Source organism: Scyliorhinus torazame, chromosome 11 (genome assembly GCF_047496885.1).
Source record: "Scyliorhinus torazame isolate Kashiwa2021f chromosome 11, sScyTor2.1, whole genome shotgun sequence".
Lineage (NCBI taxonomy): Eukaryota > Metazoa > Chordata > Chondrichthyes > Carcharhiniformes > Scyliorhinidae > Scyliorhinus > Scyliorhinus torazame.
In genome coordinates, this window is record NC_092717.1 from 40,906,813 (window position 1) to 40,928,240 (window position 21,428).

The 21,428-nt window shown below is 50.7% G+C and overlaps 1 protein-coding gene across 4 annotated transcripts in view; it reads left to right on the forward strand.

The window, feature by feature from the left end:
• c11h18orf63 (chromosome 11 C18orf63 homolog) overlaps positions 1-21,217 on the forward strand; it is a 153,832-nt gene extending 132,615 nt beyond the window's left edge. For all 4 annotated transcript variants that reach the window (XM_072467166.1, XM_072467165.1, XM_072467163.1 and 1 more), the window contains 2 exons: positions 15,316-15,405; positions 18,908-21,217. In XM_072467166.1, the coding sequence (XP_072323267.1) occupies positions 15,316-15,405; positions 18,908-18,920 (103 nt within the window). In that variant the 3' untranslated portion in view covers positions 18,921-21,217. The remainder of the gene's footprint in view (positions 1-15,315; positions 15,406-18,907) is intronic.
• Positions 21,218-21,428: the final 211 nt, after the last annotated feature.

Consider the following 21,428-nt stretch of genomic DNA (forward strand, 5'->3'; position numbering starts at 1 on the left):
AAACCACCTGCCATTTTCCACACAGAATACCTAGTAAAAAGTGCACTTGGGCGCTGATAATGTAATGGGCAGCGCTGTAGCACAGTGGGTAGCACTGTTGCTTCACAGCTCCAGGGTCCCAGGTTCGATTCCCGGCTTGAGTCACTGTCTGTGAGGAGTCTGCATGTTCGCCCTGTGTCTGCGTGGGTTTCCTCCGGGTACTCTGGTTTCCTCCCACAGTCCAAAGACGTGCAGGTTAGGTGATTGGCCATGATAAATTGCCCTTAGTGACCAAAAAGGTTCGGAGGGGTTATTGGGTTACAGGGATAGGGTGGAAGTGAGGACTTAAGTGGGTCGGTGCAGACTTGATGGGCCGAATGGCCTCCTTCTGCACTGTATGTTCTATGGTCATCTAATAATGATGATTATTATTATTATTATGAGGAACTAATGTTTATATGTTAGAAAAACACTGCCAACTTTGGGCTGGATTTTACTTCCCTGGGGATGGTTTGGCAGGCAAGAGGACTGTAAAATTGGGCACCATGCTATTAGCATTGTGTCCGCTATCTACCACCAAGAATTCTACTGTCTCTGCACATTTGACACAGGAGCAAAGGACTGGGCAACTCACTCCCTCATGCACACAGAGACACAAACAAGTAAAGGTAGATTCTGGAGACAAAGTACATTTAGGTTGTTAGATGCAAATCATGTTTTCAAATTTCAATCTAGATAGGTTGTTTCCCATGATTCTTTGGATCAATGGAATTTGGAAGACTCTGGATTCCCAGGTGAGGTTTCAGCAAGAGTTTCTGCAGAGACGAGCTTTTGTTGCAGGTGAAAATGAATTAGACTCTTCAGTGTCTGGGTAAACTGGTCTTTAGGCATGGTTTTGTTCTTCTACCTGGAGGAATGGTCCTTCTTCTCCTGAAGGTTTTCAGACTGACTGGTTTCCTCCTGGTTCTTGGGGAAATATGATTTGTTATCTTTAGTCAGTTTTAATCACATGATCAATAGTTCTACTGTCTACCCAGAATGATTTAAAGTTAAAAGTCTTGCTATACAATGGAGAATACATAGTGGCCATTCGCACCTACTTATGATTTAATTGTTTTTTCAACAACTGTCGTAAAATTACAAGCTCGGAGAAAGTAAGTCTAGGAGCCTGTAATAACCCCCACGAGACCCGAGGGGATGGCACAATTGATCTCTCAGTGGGGTTCATGGAATACGAGCTCCCCTGCTAATGGGTGTAGGCCATCAACTGGGACTCATGAATCACTTCTTAAAAGCCAGCCGGGTACAGATTGGCATGATCGATAGTCCCGATTGGGATCTATTTTCTGTATGCCATGTTGCAGCCTTTTTCTTTCAGCTGCAAATAAACTGCCATTTTGATTCACCTTCTCGGGTCTCCTGAGTTTTTAACCTGGCGATAAGGAAACGGTATGGCTCTAATTCTACACGTCCGGACCGCACTTGAATTCCTCAGCACGAGAACAAGGTTGGCGAGACTTTTAAAATGCCGCTTTCTGGCAGGCTAGAGGTCTTTGACTCAGGTGTGGAAGATTGAACCCAGTTTACCGAACGGATGCATATTTGTTCCAAGAGACTGGTGTTATAGGAGATGTCCGGCAAAAGGTAATAGTCCTGACTGCCTGTGGAGCCCCAACTTTCAATTGATACCCAGCAGCTCCAGATTCGAAGACCTTCAGTGAACTCGTGGAGCTTGTCATGAATCATTACCATCAGTGATTGTACAGAGATACCTGTCCAACATAGTTGGCCATAAATTTAATAGACACGTTACCAGTCACACCCTCATAAATTCGTATATGGACCCTAAAGGATCCCACATTGAAAAAACTGCGGCACTTCGTCCTATATGGGGGACTACAAGAGATACTTCTGGAAGAGTTGAGAGCTTTTGCAACAGTGCAGCAGGAGCCCATTTTAGAGGACGACATTCTTCTGTGGGGAGCCCGTGTGGTCTCCCCGAGGTAAGTCCAGAAAACCATTCTGCAGGACTTTCACAGTGGACATCCGGGGGTTTCCAACATGAAAATGCTAACCAGGAGCTACGTGTGGCGACCAGGGGTCGATGGTGATATTGGGAGGGTGGTGCAGCAGTGTGCGGCTTGCCAAGAGCATCAGTGGCTCCCACCATCAGCCTTGCTCCAGCCTTTGGGTGTGTTTGCAAGCCGACTTCACCTGGGGTCAATGTTTTTGCTACTGATCGATGCCCACTCAAAGTGGTTGGATATACACCGGATGCCTTTCACAACTTCTTTGTGAGTCACCATAGAGAAGCTACACCAATCATTCAGCACCCATGGTATTCCAGAGGCACTTGTCACCGATAACGGTACCCCTTTCATAAGTGAAGAATATCAGGGGTTTATGCAAACAATGTGGTGAAACACACTCAAATACTGCCCCATTTCACCCTTCTTCGAATGGTCTGACTGAATGGGCAGTGCAAACCTTTAAGAAGAGAAAAAACAAACCATGGGGGTCAGTTAAAACAAAACTGGCAGGTTTTAAATCTAATTATCTAACCACACTGCATGCTATGACTGGCGTAGCGCCGGCTTAGCTACTGATGGGTCGAAGGCTCCGGACCCGTCTAAGCTTAGCATTTCCCAAACTTGGTAGGAAGGTGGAAAAGAAACAAGACATCCAGAAGAAGTATCACAACCACCAGAAGCAGGAGAGAGGATTCAAACCAGGGTGCACAGTATACGTCTGGAATTCTGTGGACGGCGCCCGGTGAGTGGGCCATAGTGGCGAAAACAGGACCAATCTCTTATACAGTCGTAGCACAGAACGGACTGTACCCAAGCAAGTGGACCGCCTCAAAGTCAGGGAGCCTGCACCAGAGGTAACCTCGCCAGATGACTCGGTCCCTCATTCCCCCTGCCCACCATCTATTAGCCAAGGAGCTCAACTCTCCAAGGACCTGGGCCCAGGTCAGCAAGGGATGAAAGACTCGGCATCACACAGGGATACGGAATCAATATTTTCGGAGGACAGTATGGTCAGAGATGGATCTCTGACGGGACTCCTCCGATGTTTGGCATAAAACCAGGTTCCCGACCCAGCCCCACAGATGTTGGAAGCACAGCCACAGGCAAAGTGGCGAAGACCTCCTCTGTATCCAGCGACAGAGGGACCTTCGGACCTCACGGGGGAGCGATGTAATAACCCTCACGAGACCCACAGGGACAACCTGATTGATCTCCCAGTGGGGCTCATGGAATAAAGCTCCCCTGCTAATGGGCGGAAGCCCATCAGCTGGGGCTTATAGAATCACCTCTTAAAAGCCAGCCTGGTTTGGGACCGGCAAGATTGGTTGTCCCAGTTGGGAGCTTTGTACTGTATGCCACATTGCGTCCTTTTTCTTTAGGCTGAAGCTAAACATTTTAATTCACCTTCTCAGGTCTCCTGAACATCTATAGTGTCCATAGATTTTGACTTTTGTATAATCTCACAAACAATAGAATGTGCGAAATCCACAAATGTTTTTCATCTTGTTATGTCGATTCAAGGGGGCATCCCTCCCATGGTCAATCAATTAGAAACCTCTCCAGAGACTTGAGGTAGTTTATGCAGAAATTGCAGAAGTCATCTGATTCTCAGCAGTGGCCTTAACAGCCTTTTTAAAATCCAGTTTTAAAAGAAGAGGCAGTTCTGGAAAATTCTACACTGAATGCAGTCCATGTTTAAAGCGATGAATATGACATGCGTTTACTGGGCATGACAACAGGAGTCCACGTGATTTCTCCAGTCCTCCTGAGAACTCAAAAATTTTAAATATAAACCATAGCGAGAAACTTTGTCAAAGGACTTCAGTTGATCTTGTAGAACAATCCTTCATTTATTTTTTGAACAACTGTGACAAAAGATAGATAATTAATGCTGAAATACTAAAAATTATTTCAAGAAGATTCATATGCTAAGGACATGAGTTATCAGGATTTCGATTCAAAATGTCCGTTTGATGGAGGAGAACTTGCCCATACAGAATTGCGGGGCCTGAACCTCCTCAAAGTGGCAGTCGGATTGCCATTCTGCGCCCAATTATGTATGGGATTTGTTTTCTCCAGCCTGTCTTGCCCAATCTTTCGATTCAGAACGGGCGAGATCCAGGCAGCGCGCATGTCCCCGAGGCGTGGCATCAAAGTGCAAGAGCTTTGGAGTGGATAGCTTCTGTAAACCAGGTACCTTTAAAGGTCCAGTGAAATTGACAGACCAGGGGGATGGGGATCGGAGGTCAGGAAGGGGCTCGGAGGTCGGGTGGCAATTGGATTGAGGAGGGGGTTCAATTTGAGGGTGGGGGAGTTTGGAGATCAGGGAGGGGTGATCGGAGGTCGAAGAGGGCGGATTGGAGGTCGGGGAGGGCGGATGGGAGGTCGCGGAGGGGTAGATGGGAGGCCGAGGAGGTGATTGGAGGTCGAGGAGGTGGCATTGATGATCGGGAGATGGCATCAGAGGTCAAGGAGAGGTTTCAGAGGTCAACGGAGGATTGGATGTCGAGGAGGGGGTGCGGGGTTCAGAAGAAAGATTGGACCTCGGGGATCGGAGGTTGATGGGAGGACTTGGAGATTGGGGGAGGGTTTGGAAGTTGAGTGCAGTTGGAGACCGGGAGGATGGGGTGGGGATAAGTCCCATGAATATGAGGACAATCCTGTGAAGGGGTTGTTTGAGAGAGTGGAGGTGGTTGAGGGTGGCAGTGTGGGGGTGACTCCTTTGGGGGGTTTCCATCTGTGTCTGAACAACAGTTACGCAGACGCGAGAAGAGGTATTAAATCTTCTAGCTTTTTCTGAGTCTCTATTGTTGTGACCCAGCTGGAACCATCTGTAGTTTGCAGTTTGAATCACGTTGTTGGATGGTTCTTAGCAGAGGGCAATTGACCAGAGGAAGTTTGCACTTCTGGGCAATTGCTGTGCAAATCTTTACCTGTGAAGTTCAGAGAGAATGTCCCCAGCACATCTTTTGGGGTAACCCCCAATCCGACGCTGGGGGGCTCAGACGTTATGGCATGGTCATTAGGGGATCGACATTGACATTTTAATTAAATAGAGTTTTCAGAAAAGATCTTGTATTGTCATACAGGTGTAATTTACTGTTTTCATATTTTATTGGCAGCATAAACTCCATGTAATGTTTTCTTTTTAAAAGACATAATTCCACTGAAGAAAAGTAAAGTTATGCCTTGGATCAGAGAAGCTTTGTCCATGGTAGTTGTTTTGTACACTTGCTCTGCCCTGATTCTGCATCTAACTCGTGCTACTGTTCTGCAGCTTCCCACCTGATAGGTGGAACCAAGGATTGTTCCCCATAATTGTCAGGTTGTACAGCATGTAGTGGAGATCTTGTGACAAAGTGGTGGTGTCCCTACGTCTGAGCCAGAAGCTCCGAGTTCGAGTCCCACCCCAGGACTTGATGGCCAAGAAAGATACGTTCATAATGCTGTCAAATAGGTTCAGTGTGCCAATCTGCAAATTCTTCCAAATGTGCCAATTGCTGACGGTAAGAGCAAGAAAGCCTCCCGGTCAGCCATGCTTGATGTACAATGGCGCACTTCAATCTTTAAGCCCCTGGCGAAAGACTAGGGGCGAAATTCTCCCCAAACGGCACGATGTCCGCCGACTGACGCCCAAAACGGCGCCAATCAGACGGGCATCGGCCGCCCCAAAGGTGCGGAATGCTCCGCATCTTTGGGGGCCGAGCCCCAACATTGAGGGGCTAGGCCGGCGCCGGAGGGATTTCCGCCCCGCCAGCTGGCGGAAACGGCGTTTGTTGCCCCGCCAGCTGGCGCGGAAATGATATCCCCGTGCGCGCATGCGCGGGAGTGTCAGCGGCCGCTGACAGTTTCCCGCGCATGCGCAGTGGGGAGAGTCTCTTCCGCCTCCGCCATGGTGGAGACCGTTGAGGAGGCGGAAGGGAAAGAGTGCCCCCACGGCACAGGCCCGCCCGCGGATCGGTGGGCCCCGATCGCGGGCCAGGCCACCGTGGGGGCACCCCCCGGGGCCAGATCGCCCCGCACCCCCCCCAGGACCCCGGAGCCCACCCACGCCGCCTTGTCCCACCGGTAAGTACCTACTTTAATTTACGCCGGCGGGACAGGCAATTTCTCGGCGGGACTTCGGCCCATCCGGGCCGGAGAATTGAGCAGGGGGGCCCGCCAACCGGCGCGGCCCGATTCCCGCCCCCGCCCAATCTCCGGTACCGGAGACTTCGGCAACCGGCGGGGGCGGGATTCACGGCGGCCAACAGCCATTCTCCGACCCGCTGGGGGGTCGGAGAATGACGCCCCAGATTCCTGTTCCAGGAACTACTAGCTGTGGAAATGAATGAAAGTCTGCCTTAGTGATATTAGATGCTGGAAGAGAAGAGTAAAAATTGGAACAGCATGCAGCACACAATTAGAAATCCTGATAACTTCTCAGGTAAGTACTGAAAGGTTTTTTGAATGCGCGCCCGGCTGCAGAAGGGTTTCCTGAGGACAATGCTGCACCATAACGTTCCTTGTGGCAGCATGGTTCGCAATGTAGGCCTGCTGTGGACATGTGCTTGCACTGCTTAATGGGTCGTAATCCATGTGATGAGGTTATAATGCTTATTTGCCAGTATCCAGCCTTTAAGATGTCATGATAGTTGAAATACAGATTAAACGTACAGAAGATTGCCACAGAATGAAAGAACCACGACTACTGCTAGTATAATGGACATTCATCTGTACGATGTGCTGCCTGTGCTCACACACCTCACATGCAAGGTGGTGTGCATGCAATCAATGGCATCCTGCACCGTGGGGAAGCCTACAATTCATGCAAAATGTTGTGCTCTTACTCCTTGCTTGTCTCTGGCAAGTGGGTATGATATGAATATGTTTCTCTTTGCAAAGGGAACTTTAGTGACCTTCCTTACACATATGCATCCTGAAAACTGCAAATTGTGACTTAGATCATCAGCCAGCTTGTCCTTCTCTGTATGATCACCTTCATTATCTCAGTCATGTTCAATTCCCAGAGGAACCCCTACCAAGCCCCCAATGTCTGGAAGCAACTTTCTTTAGCACAATATTTAAATTTAAAAAGTGTTTCAGCACCAGCCACACGATTACCTATAGTGTAGTCAAACTTCAGCCAAGTATAGGGAAACTTCAAAAGGTCTAAAATTGAGCCAGCAACCAGAAAAGAATAATCCTCAAATAACCCATAAATTCCTTTTAATCCCTTCAAACAATATTGTTGAGGGGATCTCTAGGCCATTCAGTTCCATGTTCAGCTGTACGAGGTTAAGACTGGCTGGAGTGTTGAGTTCATAAATGGCACCATGTTGTGGTCTAGATGGTGGTTGTTGGGTGCATTTGCAAACCCCTTTACCCAATGGCAGTCTCATGCTTCCCATCAGAAATCTTGGACCCAATTTTCAAAACCGATATGCCTGCACAAATTCCGAAACATAGAAAAATTAGGAGCAGGAGGAGGCCATTCAGCCCTTCAAGCCCACTGCGCCACCCATTATGATCATGGTTGATCATCCAACTCAATGGCCTAAACCCGCTTTCTTCCATATCCTTTGATCCCCTTCGCCCTAAGTGCTATATCTAACTGCTTCTTGAAACCATACAACGTTTTGGACTCAACTATTTCCTGTGGTAATGAATTCCAAAAGCTCACCACTCTCTGGGTGAAGACATTTCTCCTCATCTATGCCCTAAATGCATCCTCAGACTGTGGCTCCTGGTGCTGGACACACCCACCATCGGGAACATCTTTCCTGCATCTACCCGAACCAGTCCTGTTAGAATTTTATAGGTTTTGATGAGATTTCCCCCTCATTCTTCTGAACTTCCAGCGAATACAATCCTAACTGATTCAATCTGTCCTCGTACGTCAGTCCAACCATCCCAGGAATCATCTGGTAAACCTTTGCTGCATTCCCTCTACAACTAGAACATCCTTCCTCAGATAAGGAGACCAAAACTCAAACAATAGTCCAGGTATATCCTCACCAAGGCCCTTTATAATTGCAGCAAGCCATCCCTGCTCCTGTCATCGAATCCTCTCGCAATGAAGGCCAGCATACCATTTGCCTTCTTTACCGCCTGCTACACCTGCATGCTTACTTTCAGTGACTGGTGTACGAGGACACCCAGTTCTCGTTGCATGTTCCCCTCGCCTAATTTATGGCCATTCAAAAACTTCTTGTTTTGCTACCAAAGTGGATTAACTCGCATTTATCCAAATTATACTGCATCTGCCATTCATGTGCCCACTCACTCAACTTGTCCAAATCACACTAAAGGACCTCTGCATCCTCCTCACAGCTCACCCTCCTACACAACTTGATGTCATCTGCAAATTTGGAGATATGCATATTGTTTTCTCATCTAAATCGTTATGAATAGATGGGGTCCTAGCACTGATCCCTGAAATGAAAATGGCTTATTGTCACAAGTAGGCTTCAAATGAAGTTACTGTAAAAAGCCCCTAGTCGCCACATTCCGGCGCCTGTTTGGGGAGGCTGTTACGGGAATCGAACCGTGCTGCTGGCCTGCCTTGGTCTGCTTTCAAAGCCAGCGATTTAGCCCTGTGCTAAACAGCCCCAGTACCCCACTAGTCACTGGCTGCCAATTTGAGAAAGATCCGTTAATTCCTACTCTGTTTCCTGTCTGCCAACCAGTTGTCTATCCATCTCATTACACTACCCCTAATCCCAAGCAATTTACTTTTACACGCTAATATTTTATGCGGGACTTTGTCAAAAGCCTCCTGAAAGTCAAAATACACCACATCAACTGGCTCCCAATTCTATTAGTTACATCCTTGAAGAATTCCAGTAGATTTGTCAAGCATGATTTCCCCTTCGTAAATCCATACTGACTGTCCGATCCTGCTACTGTTTTCTAAGTGCTCTGCTATAAAATCTTTGATAATAGATTCTAGAATTTTCCCCACTACTGACGTCAGGCTTACTGGTCTATAATTCCCTGCTTTCTCTCGTTTTTAAATAGTGGAGTTACATTAGCCACCCTTCGATCTGCAGGAACTATTCTGCAGTCTATAGAATCCTGGAAGATGACCACCAATGCATCCACTATTTCTAGAGCCACCTCCTGGACCTGACAATTTAACCCCCTTTAGTTTCTCTTATCTTCACTTCCCATCTCCACTAATGCTCTCTCTTCCTCCCTTCTCTCTTTCCGTCACTGTTCCACTTTCCCTTTTTTCTTACTGCCTTCCCCCAGGTCCAGTTATATCCTGTAGCCAGCTACTTCCAACCCTGTTTGGCCTACACTGAGTGCTACACAGTTTTACGAATTGTATTGTAGCCAAATCTACTGCTGATACAAAGATAGGTCGGAACATAGGCGTGAGGACGACACAAAGTGTTCGCAAAAGTTTCATGAGTGAGCAAAAATTTGGTAGGTGAAGTACAATGTGTCAAAGTGTGAGGTCATCCACTTCGGCAGAAAGGATAAAAATGCAGAGTACTATTTAAATGGAGAGAGATTGCAGAATGCTGTGATGCAGAGGAACTAGGATGTCCTCGTACATGCATCACCAAAGGTCAGCACTCAGATGTAGCCAGTAATTAAGAAGGCAAGCAGAATGTGGGCCTTTATTGCAAGGAGGATGGAGTACAAAAATAGGGTAGTCTTGATACAGCTGTACAGGGTACTGGTCAGACCACAGAGTAGTGTGTACAGTTTGCATCACCTTACTTAAGGAGGGGCATATTTGCATTGGAAGCAGCTCAGAGAAGATTCACTGGGCTAATTCCTGGGATGAAAAGGTTGGTTTACGATGAAAGGTTGAGCCTATACTCATTGGTGTTCAGAAGAATAAGGGGCGTCATTCTCCGACCCCCAGCGGGTCGGAGAATGGCCGTTGGCCGCCGTGAATCCCGCCCCCGCCGGTTGCCGAAGTCTCCGGTACCGGATATTCGGCGGGGGCGGGAATCGGGCCGCGCCGGTTGGCGGGCACCCCCGCTCGATTCTCCGGCCCAAATGGGCCGAAGTCCCACCGATAAATTGCCTGTCCCGCCGGCGTGAATTAGAGTACCTATTTACCGGCGGGACAAGGCGGCGCGGGCGGGCTCCGGGGTCCTGGGGGGGGGCGCGGGGCGATCTGACCCCGGGGGGTGCCCCCACGGTGGCCTGGCCCGCGATCGGGGCGCAGGCTGCCGCAGAGGGACAGGCGGCAGCCGCCCAGGCTGGAGGGACACCTGACCGACAGGACGAGGAGGGGGAGGAGGACGTCGCGGCCCCACGGCAACGGAGGCACCCGAGGGCGCCCCGTGTGTACCGGCCCCGGCAGTCATACCAGGACCTCATGGACCGGGAATGCAGGAGGAGACTCCAGATGAGGCGGGAAACCATGGCACACACCTGCCACCTGCTGGCACACCTGTCACCGCGTGGCACTGGCGGGGGACACCCTCTCCCCGTGTCCGTCAAGGTTACGGTGGCCCTGAACTTTTATGCAACGGGGTCATTCCAGGCACCGAGTGGGGACCTGTCCGGCATATCGCATGCATCGGTGCATCCGGACAGTGACAGATGCCCTATATGCCATGGCGCACCGCTACATCCGCTTCCCCGTGGACCGGGCCAGCCAAGATGCCCGGGCCGAGGGCTTCTCTGCCGTGGCCGGGTTCCCCATGGTCCAGGGCGCGATCGATGGGATGCACGTCGCCGTGCGGCCACCTGCAGATAACAGGGCCGTGTTCACCAATAGGAAGGGGACCTATTCGATGAACATACAGGTGGTCTGCGACCACCGCATGATGATCCTGCACGTCTGCGCCCGTTACCCAGGCAGTGTACACGACCCATACGTGTTGTCGTGGTCATCCATCCCCGGCATGTACGAGGCACGCCATCCCCGGCTGAGGGGCTGGTTGCTGGGCGACAGGGGCTACCCATTGCGATCGTGGCTGATGACGCCTATACGGAGGCCACGCAATGAGGCGGAGAACCGCTACAATGATGCCCATGTAGCGACAAGGGGAGTGATAGAGAGGTGCTTTGGCGTGCTGAATATGCGTTTCAGGTGCCTGGACCTCTTTGGGGGCGCCCTCCAGTATCGGTCAGATAGGGTCGGCCGCATCATTGTGGTGTGCTGCGTCCTGAACAACATAGCCCAGCAGAGGGCCGATGTGCCGCAGGCAGAGGAGGGCAGAGTGGAGGAGCAGCAGGAAGAGGCGCAGTCCTCCCAGATGAGGGGGATGGGGGTAATCGTCAGGGCAGACGGGGTAGACACAGGCGGGTGGCTGTCCACCGTTACCGGCTGGCCCAGCGGGCACGGGACAGACTGATAGCCGCCCGCTTCACTGACTAGATGGGCGTGGGGATCGGGTAGTATGGCCACAGACCGCACACCATGGCAACAGCCGACCACCCACACCCCCCACCCATCCACCCACCCAGCACCCTCACTCCCCTCCCCAATCCCACACACCCCACCCGCATGCACACCACCCCCCCCCCATTGCCGATCCACCTGCAGCACAACGGGCAGGGCTTACACAGTTGCGGGTGGACGCGTGTCTATTGCAGGCCATGGAGGATGATGACAACCCGCCCTGCGGTGAGCTCCTGGCTCTACATCGTTGGACTATGTCTGACCCATGGCCACAGTACCACCATCCACCCGGACCATCCCTGCATGCGGCTGTGACACTGCAGCGCACGGTCCCGTCCTCTGCCCGGGGGATGTTGATGGCGGCCCAGGGGGCAGACTCACCTGGGGCTGAGGTAAGACCACCCCTCACACACACACTTGCGCTCAACGTACATGACACCCCCGCACGCTTTGGACAGAGCACAAAGGCAGCTTCTGTAGGTGTAACATTGACTTTAATAACCAAACGAGTTCATGCACGTGCCCTCGCCCCTAAAACTCATCTGTGCCCTGCACCCGTGCCAACTTACTCAGTGTCTAATTGTTTGGCCTTACGGGCCCTTTGACTACGTCTACGTGGTTCCCCAGACGGTACAGCAGAACTGGAGGTGGACTCCTGTGATTCCTGCCCTCTGACACTGGATTCCTTTGGCGGCCGTTTCCTGGGGCGTCCTGGTCTAGATGGGCCAGGCTGCGGCCCGAGCGACTGGGATGGCGAGCTGCCAGCCTGTCCTGCCCGTTGCCCACCCGATGCACCTGGGACGGAAGGGGGGGAGTCCGAGGTGTCGCGGTGTACCGGGACCTCCCCTACAGGGGGAGCCGGGACGGACCACACCACCTCCTCCTCCCTCGGGGTGCCCGATGGCCCCCAGGCCTCTACATGGGTGGGGGATGCGAACGGACTGGCCATGCGACGCCCCCCGACATCTGGCGCTGCCAGTCCTGGAGGCCCGTGCTGGTATCGACGGGGGTCTGCAGGTTTGCAGCCATGGAGCCCAGGGGGTTGGCAAACCCTGTCTGTGACAGTGCGACGCCGGCTCGCACATGGCCACTGGCGCCGATGCCCTCAGCGATGGCCTGCAGAGACTGGGCCATGGCCTGCTGAGACTGGGCCATGGCCGGCAGAGACTGGGCTATGGCGTTGAGCGCCTCTGCCATCTGGCGCTGGCACTGGCTCATGGCCTCCTGTGAGAGGGCAGCCATGTCCTGGGCCACAGACGCCGCCTGCACGGAAAGCCCCAGGCCTCGCAAACCGTTCCCCAAGTCTGACACCGTCGCACCCATTGCCTCCACCGCGGACGCCACCCGTGCGGTGTCAGCCTGGGTGGCACGCATAACCGGCACCACTCCCAGCTCCTGGACGCGGGTGGACTCCTCCACCTGCGACTGCAGCCGCCGCAAGCCGCCCGTCACCCTCTTCGCTCGTCTCCGGGTCGGTGGTTGCATCGGATCTATGTGTGGGTGTGGTAACTCCAGGAACCCGGGATCCATCTGGGCGGCAGATGTTCGCTTGGGCTGGGCTGCCCTCCGACCGCCCGGCCCCTCTGCTGCTCCTACCTCCACCTGCTGTACCGGGACGGCTGTGTTGTGCGCACCAGTGAGTGTACCAGACGCCTCATCACTAAAGTGCCCAACTGAGGTGAGTGTTTCTGCGATGGTGGAGGGTGTTGGTGACAGCAGTGGCGTTGTGTCGTGCTCTTCGTCCCACTCTGAGTCCATGGCACTTTGGGGTGGGGGTTCGTCTCCACCCATCCACTCTGAGTCACTGTCCAGTATTTCGTCTTCCTGGGTAGTGCTGTCCCTGGTAGGGGTGTCCTGGGCAGTGCTGTCCCGGGTAGTGGTGTCCCGGGTAGTGGTGTCCCGGGTAGTGGTGTCCTGGGTAGTGGTGTCCTGGGTAGTGGTGTCCTGGGTAGTGGTGTCCTGGCTCGGATGTGACGGGGGCCTGCAGCTGCCCCCCTCGTCGCTGGGTGGTCACTCCCGCACGTGACGGGGGTGTCGTCTCCCTGTTGCTCACGGTCTCTCCGTCTCCCGTGGTGTGCGAGGGGCATCCTGCGGGCGTCGCATGCTGGAGGGTCCGTGTCTCTCCGTCTCCCGTGGTGTGCGAGGGGCATCCTGCGGGCGTCGCATGCTGGAGGGCGCGGGTCTCTCCGTCTCCCGTGGTGTGCGAGGGGCATCCTGCGGGCGTCGCATGCTGGAGGGTCCGGGTCTCTCCATCTCCCGTGGCCTCCGAGGGGCATCCTGCGGGCGTCGCATGCTGGAGGGTCCGTGTCTCTCCGTCTCCCGTGGTGTGCGAGGGGCATCCTGCGGGCGTCGCATGCTGGAGGGCGCGGGTCTCTCCGTCTCCCGTGGTGTGCGAGGGGCATCCTGCGGGCGTTGCATGCTGGAGGGTCCGGGTCTCTCCATCTCCCATGGCCTCCGAGGGGCATCATGCGGGCGCCGCATGCTGGAGGGTCCGTGTCTCTCCGTCTCCCGTGGTGTGCGAGGGGCATCCTGCGGGCGTCGCATGCTGGAGGGTGCGGGTCTCTCCGTCTCCCGTGGTGTGCGAGGGGCATCCTGCGGGCGTCGCATGCTGGAGGGTCCGGGTCTCCCGTGGCCTCCGGGGGGCATCCTGCGGGCGTCGCATGCTGGAGGGTTTGTGTCTCTCCGTCTCCCGTGGCCTCCGAGGGGCATCCTGCGGGCGGTCAGCATCTGCGGGGATGGGTGCCTGGACGTTTGGTCCTGCGATACACAATGAAGCATGCATGGTTAGACATCAGGCAGTGATCAGGTGATATGGGGGAGGGGGATATAGGGGAGGGGGGATATGGGGACGGGCTGTCGGTGGCTCACTTGCTACTACGCCCCCGACCTCTGCATCAGCAACCTCCCGGTCGTCACGTCCGCCAGCCAGTTCCAGGGCCCTTTCCTCGTGTTCGCTCAGTGGCCTCTCATCAGCGGGGCCTCCTCCAGTCCTCACATGCTCCCTATTGTTGTGTGCGCGCTTATCCTGTGGGGGGGGGGGGGTGGCAGGGGTAAAAGGCAACACTGTTAGGCAGGTATATGAATGCACGCCATCGGTTGCGCGTGCATTGCAGAGGTTAAGGTTAGGGCTGGATTCACTGGGGGATATGGGGGAGGGGGGATATGGGGGAGGGGGGATATGGGGGGGGGATATGGGGAAGGGGGATATGGGGGAGGGGGGATATGGGGGGAGGGGGTGATATGGGGGAGGCTCACCCTGCCTGCTCTGACGAGGTCGTTCACCTTCTTGTGGCACTGGGTGCCTGTCCGTGGTGTCAGGGCCGCAGCGGTGACGGCCTCTGCCACTTCCCTCCACAGACGCCGGCTGTGGCGTGGGGCAACTCTGCGGCCGTGCCCGGGATACAGGGCGTCCCTCCTCTGCTCCACCGCGTCCAGGAGCGCCTCCACATCCCGTGACTCGAACCTCGGGGCTGAGCGGCGGCCAGCCATCCAGTCGGGTGTTCTGGTCGGGTGGGGGGGAGCAGCGCGGCCTTATGAGCCGTCACGCGTGCGACGCGTATGACGCTGCACGGCGTGAACCACTGCGCAAGCGCGGATCCCGTTACGTCGCTGCTAGCCCATTTCAGGCCGGAGACCTACGACCCATTTTTCCGACGTGACGCAAGTCGGATTTGCGCCGTTTTTTGCGCCGATCGGCGGACTTTCCGCCGATAACGGAGAATTCCGCCCATGGTCTTTTTTGACTGAAGCACCCACGACTGGGTAATCTAATTGTTTGCATTGTTGCTAATTTAAAATATAGTTTGGTGCCTCATCAAAGTAGCAAGCACAATTTTTGTTTGGAGATCTCCGGTGATTGTTGACATTTTATTGAGCGACTGTCCAAATACAAAGTATTCTTGAGTCCTGAATTTGAAAAATTCTGAGCTCTATTTTGTGGTCTCTCAATCACAGGAAAAAGGGTCAGATTCAAATCCAAAGAAACCAAGGTCCAAGCCTGCTATCCAGGATGTTGATGTGGCAAAGCATGCAAACAATAATCAGGTATCTGAGAAATGTTCCATACCTTAAAATTTATCCTCAAATTTGTTCGTATTTTATTTCCTGATGACAAAAGGTTTGGTGATGGGGCATTCACAAGCTCAACAAAAATCTGGGGCGAAATTCTCCTACCCGCCCCGCCACATTTCTGCGCCGACCGGCCGGCGGGAGTCTCCGCAACACCGGCCGGTCAATGGGGTTTCCCATTGTGGGGCACCCCCACGCCGTCGGGAAACCCCCGAGCGCCGGCAGAACGGAGACTCCCGCCGGCGGAGAATGACGCCCCTGGGATCTGGGGCGAGATTCTCCGACCCCCTGCCGGGTCGGAGAATCGCCGGGGGCTGGCGTGAATCCCGCCCCCGCTGGTTGCCGAATTCTCCGGCACCGGATATTCGGCGGGGGCAGGAATCTGGCCGCGCCAGTTGGCGCCCCCCACCCCGGCGATTCTCCGGCCCGTATGGGCCGAAGTCCCGCTGCTGGAATGCCTCTCCCGCTGGCGTGGATTAAACCACCTCTCTTACCGGAGGGACAAGGCGGCGCGGGCAGGCTCCGGGGTCCTGGGGGGGGGCGCGGGGCGATCTGGCCCTGGGGGGTGCCCCCACAGTGGCCTGGCCCGCGATCGGGGCCCACCGATCCGCGGGCGGGCCTGTGCCGTGGTGGCACTCTTTTCTTTCCGCCTTCGCCGCGGTCTCCACCATGGCGGAGGCGGAAGAGACTCCCTCCACTGCACATGCACGGGGATGCCGTGAGCGGCCGCTAACGCTCCCGCGCATGCCCCGCCCGACAATGTCAGTTTCGCGCCAGCTGGCGGGGCACGAAAGGCCTTTCCCGCCAGCTGGCAGGGCGGAAATCAGTCCGGCGGGGGCCTAGCCCCTAAAGGTTAGGACTCGGCCCCTCAAGATGCGGAGGATTCCGCACCTTTGGGGTGGCGCGATGCCGGACTGATTTGCGCCGTTTTTGGCGCCTGTCGGCGGACATCGCGCCGATAACGGAGAATTTCGCCCCTGGTCTTCTAGCTGCCATCCCTGTTGCTTGACTGAGATCATGGGCTGGATTCTCCGCCCCGCCGCGCCACATTTCTGTTTCAGCGCGCCGGCGGGATGCTCTCTTAGGCCGGCTGATCAATGGGGTTTTCCATTGTGGGGCAGCCCCACGCCGTCGGGAAATCCCCGGGCTGCCGGCAAAACGGTGCATCCTGCCGACGGAGAATCCAGCCCCAAGTGTGTGGAGCCGTTTATTGTGTATTACCACCTTGATTGAAGTGCTCAGATGACCCCTGGGGCGGGTGAATCAGCCGCTTGGTGCCTCAGGTCTGGCGTTTTTCATGTTTGGGAAAACAATATTTTCTAAGTGCCCAAAGATTGCCACCTGGATCAAGCCGGTGGAAGTAGCACCAAATTTCACGCCAAAAGTGACACTTACCATTTTTTGGGGAAAATTGTGCCCTGTGTTTATGATACAGAGGTTAAACTGTCTGCACATAGAGAGAAGTTGAAGTTTACTTTAGCAATGCCATGATGTTCCAGTCTCAACTTTTACACTCAAGGGAATATACGTCACCTCCCCCCATGCATTAACCTTTAAGCCCTGATATTTAGCACATGACTCACTATTGTCATCACCCGACAGTGAAAATACCTACCCACTAATGGTATTAAAAGCCAGAAAACTGATGTTAGGACTGTGGAGCTAACTGTTTTCATTTTGTTGCATGAAAATATTAAACAAAAGAAAAGGAAAGCATGAATTTATCTATTTTATCAGAAGTAATTTTTTTTTTAAACTGACTAATTATGTGCAGGGGTTTGCTTAATTGTGCAACGATTTATTTATGCAGCTGCTTAATGAAATGAAATAAAATTGAGGGCAAATCCAGATTCATTTAACAACTGAGATGGATAACAAAGCTAAACAAAGGTTATTTACGCAATGGGCAAGGAACTGGAGGAGATAGGAATAAAGTGAACAAGCCCTGAGAAAGTCCTGACATAATTCTGGGCATGAAAAGTATGCTCACACCTGAACTATTTAACCTGGGGTTGATTGACAGTAATAGCTTGCATTTAACTAACACCTGTAATGTAGAGAGAGAGATCCAAAGTACTTCACAGAGGTGTATAGATGCCTAGTGAGGAATGGAATTAAGAGTTCTAAGAGTAACTTGAGTAAAAGATGATTGAATGCTCTTTACAGCCTAATGCTTTGAGCCACTGGGCTATTGAAAATCTCATGCTAAGGGAGGCAGTTGCTGAAGGATGGGTAACTTAAGGCGATTAGCTTGTTATGTCTCTGAAGAGAAAAGACAGGAAACATTCAGCAGAACATTTCCTTCCAGAATATTGTACAGAATATTGTACAAGGCCTGTACAGAAACTGGTTTAGTGGAGCAATTTATCTTTATTTTTACTTCCTTGCATTATACTCAAAATTGTGAGCAATTAGAAGGATAAATTGATGATTTTTTAATGTAATTCCCCGATGTGAAATATTACTTCTGTGCTTTTGTCTGCACGTGTCCTATCTATAATGCAATTTTTAAACCTGTCTTTCATGATTTTTAGATTAGGTTAGATTTGTAGATGTTAACAGTGCAGAAGGATGCCATTCGGTTTGTCGTATCCACACCGATCATCAAAAGTCTGACTACACTTGGCCCATTGGACATTATGGCAGCGCAAGTGAATATCTAAATGCCTCTTAAATATTACGAGAGATTCTGAGTCAAGCACCATTTCAGGCAGGGAGATCCAGACTCCCACCACCCTCTGGGCAATATAAGGGTGGATTCTCAGCCCTGCCGCGCCACATTTCTGTTTCACCCCGCCGGCGGGGTGCTCCATTCCGCCGGCTGGTCAATGAGGTTTCCCATTGTGGGGCAGCCCCACACCATCGTGAAACCGCCGGGCCGCTGGCAAAATGGAGCATCCCGCCGGCGGAGAATCCAGCCCCCAGTTTCTCCTCAACTCCCCTTTTAGCCTTCTACCTCTTACCTTAAATCTATGATACTGCAACCCAAAGAGGTGAAACTAAGAAACTGCAGTTTAATTGACTTGGGCCAACTTAATTGTTCCAATTCATTTAAATTGGGTCATTATATTGTGTGAGAAAGCCTGGTGTTAAATTGCTAGTGTGCAGGGCATAATTCATTGGAACTTCCGACGAGTGACAGGTGGAAACGCTGGAAAATGGTGCAAATTGCCGTTTACCCTATTTCCTCAGGTTTTCTGCCAAAGTTAGCGGCAGATTTGGATAATTTTTGTTGAAATTGTCATTAATGTATAGGTGAAGGTCAATAGTGATCTATCAGTACAGTAGAATGAGTGTTTAACCCAAGCTATCTTACAGTTTGTCAGTAAAGTATTTATGGGAGGGTGGGAGTTATTATAGGTTACATTGGTGGTGTTGAATGGAGGAAGAAAGTTGACTGTTTTTACTTCATGTAAAAAAAAATGCAAATGAGAGCCTGGGTTAATAATTCTAAACTCTACATTTTCTTTCTCTGCAGCTGGCTAAACTGAATAGTGTTACTCTTCAATCTTGGCTGAAAAGTCGTGGCATTTCTGTAAAGACAAGGGACAAGAAAGAGCACCTAGTTTCCAAAATCATGGAATTCATCAAAGGCCCTACAGAATGAATTTGAGAATATTCATCCAGATGGATTTCTACACAGAGTAGAAAATTGATGTTCCAAGTATTTTAATGGAAGTTGCATGTTCTTTGTGCACCTCCTACTGTCTGGAATGTTTAGCTTGTGCAGTGTGTCTTGAGTGTTATCCTTGATTTTTACTTGTATTCTAATGCCACCTAATTTATTCAGAAACAATTATATTGACTAGTGCAGAATTGCTTCACATTATCCAGCGGTGATGGCGACAGTATTCAATAGCATTACCGCATTCACTATTAATTAGCTGCAGTAACTATTGTGCGAATCGGAAAGAATCTACATCTAATTCACTTCCTGTGCCCTTGAATTTTAGAACTGTGAAAGTTGCTGAGCTAAAGAAGGTGTTAGTGCGTTTTACTCTTAATGAAAGAACACACTAATGCATCATTCTGATAGGTACAGTGATATTAGCAGTTCATTGCATATGAATGTGGTCTGATCTACTCCATCAAGATAGTTTAACATATATTAAACATTTATTTAAGAAACTGTCCATTTACTGCCAGTGAGATTCAGACAACTGAGAATAGAATTAATATTGAATCGGTAAAATTATAATTATAACTCAATTTAAACAGGTGGGGTTCGATTTTAACTGATTCTGCAAAATGAAAAGCAGGCAGCAGCAGGCTGGTCAGTCATTTTACATTCAATTTGATCTTTCTCCATGATATCAGTGACTGATTTTCTGACACTTGTTTCCCCCCACCCCCGAGTGCGAACAGTTGAAACCGATCCTATAGCTTGAATAGGTTCCTGATTGATGTTATCTACTGAGAAGTTAAGGCTTACAAACATGAGGTTCAAGGTGCAAGCTGTGCTGAGTTAGCTGAACTCAATTGAGGCAGCGGCTGACCCTAGCATCTCCTGAGACAGAAAGTGCAAAGTCACACAAAGCTGCCGCTCCTGAGTGCTATCCAAATGCTCCTGCAGGAAGTGGGCACCTTGAACGTTAGGTTTGATGCCTTTAAAGGACAAGACATTTATCAATACAAAACATCAGAGTTCCTCCAGACATATGAACAATAGCACAAAAATAGTCCAGCATGATTAATTGACATTTAAAATCAAACTTTTCTCTCATACCATTGACCGTTCCTTTAAGTGGCTTCACTGGCCAATAGGTCGTGGAGCAGAAACTGATCGTCACTGACATGGCTGTCTATAGGTCACCATTTTTAAAATAAAATTCATTCAAAGGTGATCAATCTGATTCTTGCTATCATTTTGGATCAAGTATTGCCTTTGGATTATTGGTGTTGCAAGGAGACTATAAAAGCATACTGGTTGCAATTTTGATTTTGTGCAATAGTGTAAACTGAATGATAACAAATTGGCAGCTCATTGTAAAACTCTCACAATTTTCATTAAAATCATAGGATATATTAAGTGGGAGAGTTGTAAATTGGGCTATCGATTCAATGACATCCATTGTGCACTACTAAACGAGGTCAACATCTACCCCGTGAGAATCACTTTGCGATCCTAATTAATTTTACTGATCTGTTAATTGAACCTGGAAGATTTTCTGTTTTCTGTACTACATATGACACCATCAAATGATTTCACAAAGAGTGCAATCACAACTTTTCTGCATGTTGACACATAGAAGATCTTCCTCGCATAGAAAATATATTAGATCTAGTACCAATTTCCATTCATAATTCCAGTGGAAATAAAGTGGTATAAATGGCTGAAAATGGCACTTCATTCCATTTCCCTGTGGTTTTAATTAAAGTTACAATGAGTGACCAGTGATAGCCTTGTGGAATTTCAGGGCCACTTTACAGTCTACCTTGTAGTCTCAATCTGAATTGAATCTAAACAATTCTGACTTTCATGTTTTTGTTATCTTTGGAATTTGTTTAAATGTAAAAATAATTTTAAGTAGAAGAAGTTCAAATAATGCTTCATTCGAATTGTGTTTTTTGTAGCATACTTCTAAATTAGGTGCTAAACTGGTTACCAACTAATTGAATATTTACTTAATCACCTTGGGAAGAAGGTTTTTGAAGGTTTGCCGCAAAATTTGCAGTTAAACAATAAAGTCTGTTGTACTTAACACAATCATTCTAACTTGTTGCATATTCAATGTATTTTGGCAAAACCTGGATTCATTATAAATAAATTATTACCTGCTTTGTTGTATCTTTCTCTAATTTATTTCTAATCTCATTTTAGACCATCCCTGAGCTCATCTTGTTCATAAGATCCACTTGCTGCTCCATTAAACAGCTGACCACCCAACTTTCCCGCCTGGTCCCCATGTTAGCTGGTGTGTTTTTTCAAAAATTTAGAGTACTGTTATTGAAAATATGGAAAGAGGTGTCATTTGAAACATGGAAGTCTGGCAATATCT